Here is a 15,623-nt window from a genome sequence, read left to right as displayed (position 1 = left end):
ACATCATAAACAACAACAACAACAACAACAACAACAACAACAACAACATCTTCAACAAAAACAACAATAACAAAACCTGGGGAGCAAACACCTTTCAAAATCATCCATTATGTGGTCACAAATAGTCACAGTGGGGTTTTTTTTTCGCCCCTCTTTTTCTCCCCATCTCTTTCCACCAGGAAAACTTAGAACATGGTTCACAAACATGTTAACAAATTTATTGTTTCCTCTCTGGTGCGTGGTATGTGAAACCAAGCTGAAATTAAAAATGACTGAGGAATAGCTAGGAAATCATTTAAACAGAATTAATAGCCGGGCTCTTCGTAGAACACACTGGCAAACATTAGTAACATCTTTCTTTTGCACATACACTTTGTTCTGACAATGGTCACTTACAAAGTATTAAGGTTAATTTGTTTTCTAATTCGCAGTACCCTCAGAGGATGCTTTTATAAAGAGTGTGGCCTAGTTCAAATTAAATGCCACTATTACATTGATGCAAACAAGTAGTTGAAGTACAAACTCATCCTTTTGCTAAGAGGTACTATGCATGAATTTGAAAGATGACCTTTACTTTGAACATGAACATAAAAATGATGTGATAAAGCTGGTGCCATCTTAACGGTCTCTCAGGAGCCTCATTCCACAGTGAATACTGAATGTAGTCTCTTCATCTACCTCTCCTGGCATTTATATGCCCCTGATTAACATTCCAAGTCATAAAAGCTCTCTGAGTAACAAAGCACGAGTGGAAGAAATGCATATGCCCAGGGCATGGATAAAGTAAAGTGCCACAGATAAGTGATCCTGACTTCTCACTGATAAAAATTGGTTAAACATCAGAAAGCACTACTGGTAAATACTACTGAACACTTTCAAGTCAAACTATCTTTAGTCCTCTAATGGACTGACATTGACTTAAATATGCCTCCTGAAGATGAGGCATTTCAATGACACACTTATTATCTTAATGACTGGGTGCAATTTGAAAACGTTTATTTTAAGACTTGTTGATAGGAGAGTTCTGTGAAAAAAAAAACCGAAACAAAAACAAACAAACAGGTTCCTTATACAACAAGGATCAAGTCACTGCACAACATCAGTTATAATAATGATAATGCTAAAATATATCAATTTAAAGTTCTTAGTATGTTTGACATCAAGGTTCTAGTATGCTTCTTATTCATAATAACAGTGAAATCTTTCCAGGAGAATATGACGCTGATGTCAAAGATCTGAAAGATCTTTGAAACTCTCGCAAAAGGTAAGTATCACATATATATAACACTTTTAGAAATGCTGACAGTTCTTTTGAAAGACACTATACTGCTGGGGAAAAGTAGTATAACTAATAGGATACATAGCAGGGGAATCCTAATGAAGCACATCCAGTAGAATATGGATCGCATCCCTCAAATTCCAAAGCAGAAAAAATTAATATTATCTTACCATTAATAATGGCAGTATTTAAAATAACTGTCATAAACAAACAAAAAGTGCCCATTATCAACAAATGCAACCTTCTCTCTCGTTACACTGAATTTTAATTATTGCATATATGCATCATCACTGTAGCATACGTTGTTTTTTTCTTCTTCTTCTTCTTCTTCTTCTTCTTCTTCTTCTTCCTTTTCCTGTGTGAATTTGACCTATAACTCCCTGTAACTGATTAAAGGCACTGAAATTCTGCCACTTTTCTGTGTCCAGCCTCTTTAAGACCTCATCTCAAATTATGTCATTAACATTTTAGTACGACTTCACAGTTCAAGCCAGAAACTGGTCTCATGGCAACTGCTATACATGTATAATTAATCATCCATTCCACATGCAATAAAAAAGAGTATGTGCACATTAAGGACAACACTATTAATGTATTTAATAAGATGATTAGCATAAAAAGTGCAAAAAAAGACAGCAGGGTCACTAAAATTGGTCACTGAAATCACTCTAGTTCTTTATCCGAACTTCAAACGCATAACCATCATCTGAAGGCTGTTATCACTTATTCCTGTTGACATGGAAACAAACACCTGAGATGAAAAGGTGTTTGTGTTAGCATTCCGTATCTTGTGTTAGATTATTAATTGTTTATAAAAACAAGATACTTAAAAAAAAAATGAACTTTTGTTTTAGCCTTACTCTTTAACACTTTAAAAGTGACTACCTTACATCCACCAAAAGCAATGACAACAGTTATAGAGTCTTTATAGAAAATGTTTCAGCATACTCAAAGATCCAGCCAGTCTGGGTATAACATATCCTTAAGAAAGCCTCATGCTATAGAGTTGTCAGGTTTTGTTTTTTGGGTTTTTTTTTCTCGCAAATAAGCTGTTGCACTCCTACGTCTTTCATTTTCAGATGAAGTTTTGTTTTCTGACTCATACTTTGCATGTTTGAGCCTTAGACAAAAGCCAAGGTTTCGTGCTAATTATACAGTATACAGGGACTCTCCGGGTTCAACTGCCAGCCCCACGGTCTCTAAGTGCGTCGTTCCATCTTTACCCAAAAGATACAGACAAAGCATTTTAAAATAGACCCATTAATAATGTATGTGATCTAAGACTTTGGGACCCGCAAATGAAATACAATTATTATTTAATTCAAGATAACTGTCACAGAGGCCTCATAATAAATTTAAAGGGAGTGCATTATTAAGTTCTCACCTTCACAGTTTGTCCAGCTTCGGGGCCATCCTATTGAGAAAAGGAGCAGATCATTAGAAACGGTCAGGAATACGTCAGTTAATAATTAAATAGCATGTTCATTTCACATGAATCACCATACTTCTATGCTACCATATATATATATATACCAGGGTTTCCGCTGGGATTTTTTCTTGCCAGTCCGGTGTCCGGAAAGAATTTATTTTACTGGACAAATTTGAAACTTACCGGTCACGTTTCAGTAACAGTCTATGTTACAAACGCAAATATAATGTACATCTAGGCTGACGAAAGAATGACAACGACCTCAAATCAGTTAAGCTATTTAATGAACAGTAACGGTTAAGCAAAAAGAACAGTGACAACTGAGCAAAAACTCAACATTAGCAGCTAAAATGTAGGCTATTGAGAAAAATCTGTAATCTGTAACATCTGTAGCCTGTTTAAGAAAAACAAAAAAGGCTAGGCCTACATGGCATCAAATGTAGCCTACAGGCTACCAGGTAACGTTTTATTTCCTCCTTTTTTTTCATTACGCCAAAGTCCTCTGCTGCCGACTTGAAATCAAACGTGTCCAGTGAGTCTTTGTAGCTTGCACTGCGCATAGTCCGCGTCACTCTCTCCTCCTCCTCCAGACGACTTCACAATGCCGTCATTCGATTCGTTATAGCTACGATTTGTATAAGCATTACTACCAGACAGTTTGACCAGCAAGTTTTTAATCTAAACTTTTTTTAATACATCTTACCAGGCAATAAACACATATGGTAGGCATATATATATCTATGTATATCTATATATCTATATCTATCTATCTATTTATCTATCTATCTATCTTATACATCTTACCAGGCAATATACACATATTAGGCATACATATCTATGTGTATCTATCTATCTATCTATCTATCTATCTATCTATCTATCTATCTATCTATCTATCTATCTATCTATCTATCTATCTATCTATATGTATATTCTCCTCCTTTCCCTTCCTTTCCTTTCCTAAACTATTTGGACAACCAGACAGCAAACAGTGCTAAAACCTCATACAAATTTCATTAAATTAAGATGATATCATGCACTGTGAACAAATATGCTAGTAAAAATGGCTACAGTGTTCAAAATCTCTTTGCATAGTTGAAACAAGCCTAGCATATGAGATGTTTTACGTTTGAGAGGGAATATATACACTGGTGTTATAGTCATTATCAATGGAAACATTGTCATCATGACAGGTAATGCGCAGGCCTATTAAAACTGTCAAATACCATTGTACTGAGAACTGTTTATTGGTCCTCTTTGTTTGTGAGACTGCCTGCCCCTTACTTTTCATTTTCCACACTATTCTGTGAGGAAAATTAAACACTGAGCAGTAGAGACTCTATCTGTTGTAAGCTTTTCTTCCAGTCCAGAGGAGGACAGTCACATGAAAGCAGGTACATCTAATCTCTGATCTAGTCTCACAGCCTCTGAATCAAAGAATATTGATTATTCACTTTCCTCAGATAAGTAAAATGATTTTTTTGTCCCACCACACAGCAAGGCAGAGGAATTCATTTGGACTTAGCATACATATCAAAGGTTATGCAAAATAAAAAAAGTACCTGTAATAAGATATCTGTCTGCATTTCTTGCATATCATCTTAACCTGAATTTATTCTTATATTGTTCCAGCAGATGGTGTTCTTCTGTTAGTTCTCAAAGCATTTGGCATGACTTAAGGATCTCTTTTAAAACAAGAGGGTTAAGAAACTTAATTTACTATTGCTACGGAACAAAGACAAATAAAAAAAATGATGCATGCTCTTTTCATCAAATGCAGTCACATTATCGTTCTTTTGCAGTTGAGGTGCGCAGCATTTCCACGGCAACAGCGGAAAGACTGCACACTTAAGAAATCATTTAGTGAGTCAGTGATGGATTCTCTCTATGTAAACAAGATACAGCACCATGTATCAGAAACATACAGTATGCTCAACGCTGATGAACAAAAAGATATATTGATATATAAAAATTTATATATGTCAGCTTACAAGCTCTGATGCCCAAAATATTTTAAAAAATATATTTTTAAAATACTCTTTTGCCTTTTGCTTTTTATAAATGTCATAACATATCTGCTTACCTGGATAGAGATGGTCAGTGAGGTGCCCTGAAAGTGTTTCTCCACAACATCCGCAACCATCTGTGTGGTTTTGAACAGATCAGCCACTTCATCCGGACGGAGGTCACGAAATCGCTCGACCTGACGCAGAGGGCATACTAAAACATCTGGAAAAAGAGCTTGTCAAGGAAATTATTCCTCATTGGTTTGCACTGAAATATAAAACATAAATAACAATGAAATGAAGGCATTTTTAGATTTGTTTAAGCAGTTTACATATACCCAGTAAGGAGCAAATTAACATCCAAATGAAGACTCTTCATACAACAGTTTTTTTTTTTTTCCTCTTTCTACCAGTTCAGAAAAACCCCTGAAAATGTGCCACTTTCTTTCTTTCTTTCTTTCTTTCTTTCTTTCTTTCTTTCTTTCTTTCTTTCTTTCTTTTTTTAGCATGCTTACAAAGGAAAGAGATACACAAAGAGAAAAAACGATGGAAAAAGCAGACGAGAACACTATCCTGAAACGCCTCATTTTGTTTTGGTGATTTTGACTCTTTCTACAATAGCAAGGTAAAGGCCAGGCAGAGATGGTGAGAACATAGAAATCAAGACTGCAAAGAGAAAACAGCTTTACTTTCTTTGCCTCGAATAAAAAACACACACGAAAAACCCCCAAAAAGAACACACTAGTGTATAATGCACACAGTGTATAATACAAACTATACCCCCCCCCCCCCCCCCCCCCCCCAAAAAAAAAGGTGGGAGTAACACAAATCAGTGGAGTGTCTATAGTACTCACCCAGGAAAGATTGGCCCCATTGGACATAGATGACTGATTGAGACAGGATTTAGGTACGAATTCTTATTTATGACAGAGAAGAGAACTGCCCTTCTTCACACACACACACACACACACACACACACACACACACAAAGACGTGTGTACGTACATGCACACACGTACAAACTTCACTCTCTCCTTCTTTCCTCAAAACTAATAATGGCTTCCTTCTGACAGATTGGTACCATTGTGTTGTATTACCTTCAAAAATCAGATATTGGTTAAAAAGAAAAAAAAATTGTGTGATTGCTTGACTTTACGTCCTACCCTCAGGAACTAGTATAACCCTAGCAAAGCACAAAGTCCTAAAGTCGAAAAGGTCATAAAACATTATTTCACAGGAACTTTTTCAATAAGTACCACTGTAGTTGTACACAGACCAGTAATCAAGTTCTGGAAGTGTTTCAGAACTTGTTTTGATGACAGCTTGGTGAAATTAAAAAGTAAATGTTCAAAGGCTGAAAAGCATGTTACTTATCTGTCTTGGGTCACTGGATCAATAACTAAGCACCCGAAGCACTGCGAATCAAATATGTTCTGAAAAGCTAGAGAGACTTTGGGAATAGCAAAATTCCAAAACTGAAGTGGTCATAATACTTGAAATACAAAGGATGTAGGTTGTGAAAGTACTCAAATAATAGTAATAATGCACTTTGCCAAACTTGGGTTTTTCAAAATGACACATAACCGTATAATATATATATATATATATATATATATATATATATATATATATATGTATATATATATATATATATATGTATATATATATATATATATATATATATATATATATATATATATATATAATATATATATAAAAATTCTGAAATACTGGCCGGGGCTTTTATTTACCTCAACTGAAGAAAGAACTTGGCCTTTATTTGAGACAGGCCATTATTTAATGCGTTACTATTATCTGCAAGATCGTAATGCGAACGACACAGCTCAGACTGTTTGTTTGTGTGCTATTGTGAAAGCTTCAACATGAGATTGTTTAATTAAGCTGATGTGATGTACTTATCATATTGCATCAGCTTGTGTGCAATGCACATTATAGTTTAGCACACAGACCGCACAAAAGTGGATGTTTCATGAGCATTCAAACTTCAGAATTTGCGCAGATCATTTTAATGTACCAAAATTACCTAAATTTGGAGAGAGAATGAAGAGCACAATTATCGACAGGTTTAAAACCATCTGTGGGTATAGCAAATGATGCAATAGTTTGCAATGAACAGTGATTCTATCACAAAATGAAACTGGTAATCGTTTACTATATTACCGTACCTACGCCATACAAAATCGGACATTTTTTCCCTTCCGTGACTTTTTCCAAAGACCGCTAAGACTGTTTTTCCAAGGACCGTGCTGTTACATGAAATAACTCATTAAAATAATGAAATAATGCATAGGAAACAGGAAGGAGAGAGTTTTAGCTGTGATGTCCCTGAATACTAATAATGGGCCATTAACACACACAGTCCTACAGCGACCACAGTCCATGTGAGTTAGAACATTATTGGTATGGTATTTCTGTTAAAAAGTGAAACTAATGTAAATAAGGCTATGGAAATATGATGAATTTACCACCTGGGCCTTTCTGTAATTATGTATTTATTTATTTTTCACCCGGCCTGTGTTTGGGACCAGCTTTTATTTGCCCAAACAGACGGCACCCCCGGCTATAATTTCAGACCCAGCCATTATTTTACACCCGGCTTTTCTTTGAGAATTTACGGTATAGTGCTAGGGAATGTTGATGAAAAATTTACTATAAATACATAGAGCCACACACACACACACACACACACACACACATATATGTGTGTGTGTGTGTGTGTGTGTGTGTGTATATATATATATATATCTCAGTACATATAACTTTTTTTCCTTAGAGAATGTCATTACATTACATGATAAGACACGTAAATAACATATTGTGACGTGCATATTATTAATATAACTGACAGAGGCTCTGAGTAATTACGGCAAGAAATTATGGGATTTTATAATGTCAACACATCAAAGCAATAAATATTTAATCACTGAAGCAAAAAAGAAAAGGTTATAAAATAAAACTAAGACATCAGTTGATATTAGAGACATAAAGCAGTATCCTCGTCTGATTGGATGCTGATGATCACATCCTTGCATTCACGGCACAATGGCTGCATTTGAGCAAAAATTCATCCCCAGAGTCCGACACTGCGCTACAAATAATCCGTTTCCTCTGCTTTCATGTGCCACACAGTGGAATGAAATCAGATATCATATTAACCGATATCTCTCTTCCAAGAGAGACGGTGCAGCCACCAAGGATGAAAAATTAGGGCTTGCTGTCCAGAGTCAAATATATAAATATATAAGTAAATAAATAAATAAATAGACAAGTAAACAAATAAAATGGCGGTTGTTTCTAAGGGAATGTTTAACTCTGCCTGTTTAAAAATGGCTGTGATCAGCACTGAACCAAAAGCAAGCCATCATGTGTATATGTTGAGGCTGTAGTGAAAGTCTCCAGGTTGGCACAATTTTTCATCCACATTCCACATCGGCTTAAAAGATATATGTGTGTGTGTGTGTGTGTGTGTGTGTGTGTGTGCGCGCACATGTGTGGGGGGTTTCTGCTCAACTACCGTAACAGGCCACATATTAGGTGTATGATTTTCTGCTGATTTTGTGCCTATAATATCCTTTATATTCAAGCACTGATGCACTTAAAAAGACAATACACCGCTATTGGAAATGTCATCAGCTCTATAACTTACGTGCGCAGTGGAAAGAAATAACTGTGAAAAAATATGATTACATGCAAAGAGGAAAAAAAAAAAAGTCATAAATTGGATGACACATACCCAAGAGAGGAGCACACCAGATGTATTTCTTTTGAATAGATGTAGATCAAGCAATTGCTTTTTACATGCTACTTTCGGCCTGAAGGCAGGAGAAAAAGAGGCATTAATTTAAGATCATATACGGCAGAGTGCTGCATCTAAATCAGGAGCTCTCTGAGGACACAAGCGTAGAAAGACCACAAACAAATGCTCTTTTTTCTTTTCATGTTGTGTTTGATGGTAAAACGCCATTGAACACAAGGAGATGGCAATGCGTCCTCATTTTAGCGAAACTTGTTTGGATCATATCACGTCAGTAATGGCCTGGTAGAAGAGAACACTTCACAACTAGTACACACACAAGCGAATATTTACGTAAAGATAATCATTAATCACCGCAAACACTTACATATGTCTTCGTGCCCACAAGAACTTTGCCATAATACTTAAGTTAAACAAATTAAGCATTATGTCAATGCTCTGCTATGACCTTAGCATGACAGTTGACAATCATAATCATATCGCAATCATCATCTTTCACTCTAGTGTGGCACACCCCATAAGAAGCCAACACCTGTCCTTGCCCATATTCATTCATAGTTTTTATTTTAGTTTTTTTAATACTGCAGGAAAGGCAAAGCATTAAAGCATTGCTGTTTCTAACTCTTCCATGTACGGAAGCTCTGTGTGATACGACTCATGCATGTCTAATCAGTCTATCAACGCAGGCTGTCCAAACCCTGTCTCCAAGTCCTCCACATGGGAACGAGACACAGAGGTGATAAACTCTACTCAGATCCCATTAGTATCTGACATAACAGTTATTTGACCACTTTCACCTAATTCATTTTCAACCTCACAGTTCATGTCATAAGAACAAGGCATGCAGATTGCCTTTACATTGCAAATGCAATCATTTCTTTGTGAGGAAAACATCTGCCCCCTGAACACTATCATTTCTACTGTAACACTGACTTAGCATGAATCTTTGCAAATCCAGCCCTCCTGCCCCCCCCCCCCCTTCCCCGACCCTCCCCCTCCCTTTTCAATATGTGGTGGGAAAATTGAGTAGCTGGATTAGGTGCGTGGAAATAAATAAATAAGGAAAAAAACACAATTGGATCACAAATCCCCTGATTAGGCCCAGAGAGCTGATTCACATACATTTTTCCCCCCACGGCTGAAAATTAAAACAGCCAGCAGCCGTGGCGGCCGGTCGGAATGATGTTTAATATAACAATTAGTGATTAGCTGAAAGACCGTGACCTTGAAAAATGGGGATCATAAGGGCAGCTTGCAGTTAGGTGTGGTGAGTGGCAGGGTGAAGAGGTCGAGGCGGAACCAGACACTCTCATGCTAGAACACACCTGTAGAGGGCTGTGGCTTTGTTGCAAGAGGTTTAGTCAATTATTACAGGTACTCTAGCACTGCCCCCATACAGAATCAGAATGAGAACTCTGACCTATTGTTCAAGAGTCTAAGACTGCCTTTACCACAGCGATGCTACTGTTGTTTTGTCTTTTTGTGTTTTTTCCTGTGTGTTTTTTTTTTTTTTTTTTGGGCTGTTTATTTATTTATTTATTTGCTTGTTTATTTGTTTATTTTGATTATTATCATTTTGTTTCAGCTGAAGAGCAATGGGGTTTGAAAAAGATGATTGTCTGAAGGGAGAGATTTCCTCTGCACTGCTTTTCGTTCAACTTTTGACACTTAATTGGTCTATTGTGGGGGCATACAAAGAGGATGTTTGAGGACACAAAGACATACACACTATCTGTTGGTCCATGATGAGCACAGCAGGGTAGAAAATGCATCAAACCACCTCATTCTGCCACGTCTCCCAAAACATGGCTGACGGAACAAAGAAAACCTTCGTACAGGTGACAATTCCACCTGTCTCACTGATTACAGCCTAGATAAAATAGGCACAATAACCCCATCACCTCAGAGAAGTCACATGGAACTGCTGACAGAGGGATTTACTTTTGAAGAGACTTTTCAGTGTTTCCAACTCCAGAAGGGCCAGCCCTAACCACATAACACAAAAGGATGGAAAAGAATGAAGTGAAGTGTTTGTCAGTTCACCAACACAGCTTTTTATTTATTTATTTAGCATTATTTTTTGTTTTGTTTGTTTGTTTATTTATTTATTTTGGGGGGGGGGGTTTTGGACAATTTTGCCTTTGGAAGAGATTCTAATCGATGAGTCAAAGCTTGTGTGAGCCCGTTGAGTCCTCAGGGTTTTAATTACTACATGCAACTCTTACTGAAAAAAAACCCCCAAAAAACACTCAAACAGTCAAACTGTGGGGGGGGGGGCTACAAGAAGAACCCATGTAATCAAAGTTATGAGTTATAATTCATCAAATATTTAACCATTTAATATGAGCCTGTGAGTTCTGTGAGGGATGAAAACAAAATGAATTTCGGTTGCTCAGTAGAATTCATTTTGTTTCATCGTAGCTGTTCAACATCTGACAGGAGACATGACTAGGTAGAAGATCTGACTCTTTGTGGGGTGTACTAAACCCAGCTAAGAAGATGAACATGTATAAACACAGCAATTAAAAAGAACAGTGAAACACTTCTTACTGAAAGCTAGAGGAAGAGAATTTAAAACAGAGGGTGCTTTGAGATTGAAGCGAGACAGTGATGCTACTTAGGAGGAGGAACAGTCTCACAGAACCGGTTCAGTAGATTTGTATAGATCATGCAGTTTCTCTAGTGGAAATCGCTCTACAAAAGGAGCAAAGTGGGAAAAGGAGGTTCCAAAAGTCTGCGGGATTTTGTCTCATGTTGACTCACTTGGTACAGCTGGTTGGCAGACCTACAAATTTTTTCAAAGTCCTCTGGAAGATTATGAAAATAAGCCCCTTCAAAACCTGCTACGGAGCTAATCAGAGGATCAGTCTGTGTTCTGCTGCAAGGGGTCCAGCATATTGCTCTAGCACCAAACAAAAGAACAATGAAATGAAAATAAACTCAATGGCATAACTAGATTAAACTATATTCATCTGAAATGAAACATCTATTGTGCATCACCTTTTCATAAATATACGCCCAGTTCCTGAACTCATGATATTATGAATTTTCAGTTATAATAGCCCTGCTTATAACACAGCACCTTAAAGGCTGATTTTCAGAAGTGTGTGTGGTCCACGGCCACAATTTTACTGGTGAGATCTCTTTGTTCTTTACTTGCACCCACAGGTTAATGGCATCGTTCATGCATAAGACCATCCATAAGTCTCTGTCTTATTCTCAGAGCCATGGACGCATTCACCTGGTTGTGCAGAGCCATCCTTCACACATGATTACCAAGGCAAATCCACAGGAAGTGGAACACATCAGAGAACGAGAGCTCTTGATGATGCACTTTGGAATGAACTCTGACTTTGTGGAGGTGGAGTTCATTTGTGTCTATGCTGCTTCTCTATGATGGAATATATACTTTTTGACACAAGCGCACATCAAGAGGATAAAGGCCGTCATGAGAGTGCGGTAAATAAATTTGGTTGGCATAGACAACAACTCCATTTTGTGGTAGTAGGAGAGGACGAGAGAGAGAGAAAGAGAGAGAAAGAAAGAGAGAGAGAGAGAGAGAGACAGAGAGACAGAGAGAGAGAGAAAGGATTTGTGTTAAGCTTTCAGTTTACACTGTATCTTAGAACCCCAAAAGAATAATCACCTTTGCTTTAGGGGAAACAAACAAAAAAAAAGATTCTAACATAAAAAAAGGAGAAAACTGCCAAATACAGGAGAAAAATTCGAGAGAAAGAACTGATGAATGATGGCATAAGTAGGGAGGGGTGGAAGTGTTGGTGCATAGACAAAACACCTCCAACACAATACTGACAGCACACAAAGAATGGACAAGAAATAACTGCTACCCATCATGTTACTATCAGAAGAACAAAGCTGTGCTGTTCTAGTCTGACTGTGGTGTTGGCACAAAATGTCTGCACATTTTAACATCCAGTTGAGATCATACATCATTCGGAGCAACATCAAAATAACAGTAAGGAGGAGGAAGAGGAGGAGCAAGAAGGGGTAAAAAAAAAAAAAAAAAAATGAATCTCATCTCAAGGAATTCAGAGGAAAGATTTTGGAGACCTTTTCAGAATATGCATGAGTTTCCTTTACATGATGAATGGAGAAGAGAGACACATACATATTTGAGAGAAAAGACATACATCTGTGTCCTTATGAGTTTGAGAAGCAGCCACTTTTTGACCAACTGATCTCAATTATGTTGTGAGAGAGAGTAGCACATCTGAGCAAAACACTGTCCTTGGCATGTTTAATGCATAAATCAAGCTTAAAGGAACATGGTAGCATGCTGTTATATTTTTTCTCACTGAACATGGGAATAAATTATGCAGTCACCGTTTTTACTAAACAAGACAGCACTCAGCTATATGGCCTGTTGATGCTTGTTATCAAAGGGAAAGTAAAGTTCTTTTTTTAAAAAATCAAAGATTTCCTTTTTTGATAATTATACAGTAATGCGCAAACACACCCACTGCAGTAAGGCTCATAAGAGACCAGTGTTGCATATTTTTTAATGGACTTGCACGAACATTTAGCCTTCTGATTGATTTGTGCTTGTAAGTAATGGAAAAGCATAAATTACTTTGTTACACAATGACAATGTCTAATTGAGCCCCGGCAAGTTGCAAACAGACGCTATGCAATCAATCAAACAGGGAAAAAAAAACAACAAAAAAAACAAAGAAAAATCCCTGTCTCTCCGGTGGTTCCAAACACAAAGAAGAGAGCGTGTGTAAAATATTCAAGAGTCTCATCTGTTGCTTTAATATATAGCAAAGAATATCATTCTCCCTTGGAAGTAATGCAATTGAATGATAAATAATCATATTACAGGGGATGCAAGGTTTGAAATGATGTCTGCAAGACTTCATATTCAGCTCATAAAACTGACATGAGCACCTTTAATGCAAGACAGATTTACTCACGCTGTCCAATATGAGCATCTGTAATGTGTTTCATAAGAGGCGTTTTAGAGAGAAAATATGGACCACACATACCTGAACCTTTGAAAGAGAAATGAAATATATGCAAAAATAGTGCGCTCATATACAGTTTAACTCAATCAAAAGACTCGTTTTTCAAGTCAGTGCATTCTGGAGTTACTCATTAGAGGTGAATTATTTTCTTCATGGCAGTACAGTACATTTCTAGGCGCGGAGTGTGCGGTGTGCGGGGGGGTGGGGGTGGGGGGGAGTAAACCCACGTCACGGAAGGGTGATATTTCTCACGCCAAAACCTTGCAGCTTTTCATTGTTAAAAAATAGGTTCCTCCACCTTCCTCTGTCAATAGGTTGTGCACTTCTCATCCGATAGCTAGTGTCTTGGGCAATCCTCACCCCTGCAATTATCACTAAACTGTCAAGCAGGATTAGAGTCTCACTAAGCCACGCTGAGTGATCGGGAACAGCGAGAAAAAGCCCTGAAGATCTCTGCTGAAATCTAAGGACTTACACTACATCCCTAAAATGAAGAGCGGAAAGGAAAGCCGGGAGACTCACTGGGATAACTTATACAACTGTTCTTTCTCAACTCTTATCTCCTCAAGGCTAACTGCAAGCTTCCAAGATTCAAAGTACGGATGTAAGAGCTTTAAAGATCTCATGAAATAGTCATATGACATCCATAACTGAAGCCAGTTTGAAGATATAACTATTTCAAGTTGTTAGGTACCTGGGCGAGAAGCTCTCGGGACAGATATCAGTCGATTAGTGGACAAAAAGCATCATAAATAACAACAATAACGTTATGATAATACATGAAAATTATGTACATTATGGAAATAGAAAGAGGGGGGGGGGCTTTCTTGTACATTGGCTAGGATAAGAGTCAAAGTTACGAGAAAAAGAAAGATAAATGAAAGCCTAATTCAAAGCACATTTTCACAGCTGGAGTAATGAGAAAGGATTAAAGCTCTCCATCACTGCACACTAGCAAGAAATTATATAGTCTTGGATCAAAGTGTGTGTGTGTGTGTTTTTTATTTATTTTTCTTTTTCAGCTCTCCTGTGACATTCTCAAAAAATACATTGATCCTGTCAGGTCTTTTTTTCTTTTTTTTTGTACTTTTAGAACTAGAAACATTCAGTTTCAAAAACAACCCTCAGACAGGAATTGACAGTTTTGTCTTGTACAATCGATGTCATCAATTCTGAAACATCCTCCAAATCTGATATGATTAAACAAGAAGGGGGAAGGCTGAGTAGGCATGAGCCTAAATCAATAGCTGTGGTAAAACTTTCCAAGCAGCATGTGAATGAGATGAGAGATCTCTCTCTCCTCTCCTGCCACTCGGACGGACTGTCAGAGAACAGTGGCTGTGTTTATGGATCACAGGGTTAAAGGCAGAGGGGGAGGCAAAAACCTCAGAGACAGAGACATGTCAAAGCATTAAGCTTTCTCTGTCAGATTTTCTTCCATGGAAACTAGGAGCTCCACTCTGCTTGCAACCGGCTGTTGAGGTCAGACCCTGTCTGTCATTCAGGCTTGGAACATTCTAAACAAGAAGGCCCCAAAGCAGTCACCTTTTTTGTTGGTGACTGTGAGTTCAGAGCTGTGTGTGTGTGTGTGTGTGTGTGTATGTGTGTATGTGTGTGCACGTGCGCGCGCATTCTGTCTACTTTTTGACTTTGTTGGTTTGTGTGTGTGTGTGTGTGTGTGTATTGTGTCTACTTTTCTGTTTTGTTGGTTTTTGTGTGTTTGTGTGTGTATTCTGTCTACTTTTCTACTTTTCTACTTTGTTGGTTTGTGTGTGTGTGTGTGTGTGTGTGTGTGTCTTTTTGTATCTGTTTGTGATACGGATATAAGACATATCAGACACAAACAAGGACAAGAGAGAGACAGAGAGATAGAAAGACAAGGAGACAGAGAGAAAAAGAGAGATAATCATGTCATTATGGTATGTGACTATGCCAATGAAGCGAAACTTTGGGTTGTATTTGGCTTGTCCCTCACGGCGAGCCCGTAGGGATAACACTCATAGATTCTGACTGTTCCAAAAAGCTGTAACAAAAAAAGAAAGAATGAATAAATAAATAAATAAAGCAGCATAGTTGAGGGGCGCAGCCTTTCCGCAGTATCACTGGAAAAACAAATCTCTCCATTTGTGTTTGACGTTTGAAGATAACA

The 15,623-nt window shown here is 37.6% G+C and overlaps 1 protein-coding gene across 1 annotated transcript in view; it reads right to left on the bottom strand.

The window, feature by feature from the left end:
- Positions 1-15,623, bottom strand: part of fhit (fragile histidine triad diadenosine triphosphatase) — a 145,977-nt gene that overhangs the window by 28,350 nt on the left and 102,004 nt on the right. Inside the window, exons 4-5 of the mRNA XM_030777829.1 lie at positions 4,792-4,937; positions 2,664-2,693 (exon numbers count right to left, since the gene is read on the bottom strand). Coding sequence (XP_030633689.1) covers positions 2,664-2,693; positions 4,792-4,937 — 176 coding nt within the window. The remainder of the gene's footprint in view (positions 1-2,663; positions 2,694-4,791; positions 4,938-15,623) is intronic.

This window comes from Chanos chanos, chromosome 6 (assembly GCF_902362185.1).
Source record: "Chanos chanos chromosome 6, fChaCha1.1, whole genome shotgun sequence".
NCBI lineage: Eukaryota > Metazoa > Chordata > Actinopteri > Gonorynchiformes > Chanidae > Chanos > Chanos chanos.
Note: the sequence above shows the minus strand (reverse complement) of the source record. Positions and strands in the feature narration are given on the sequence as shown.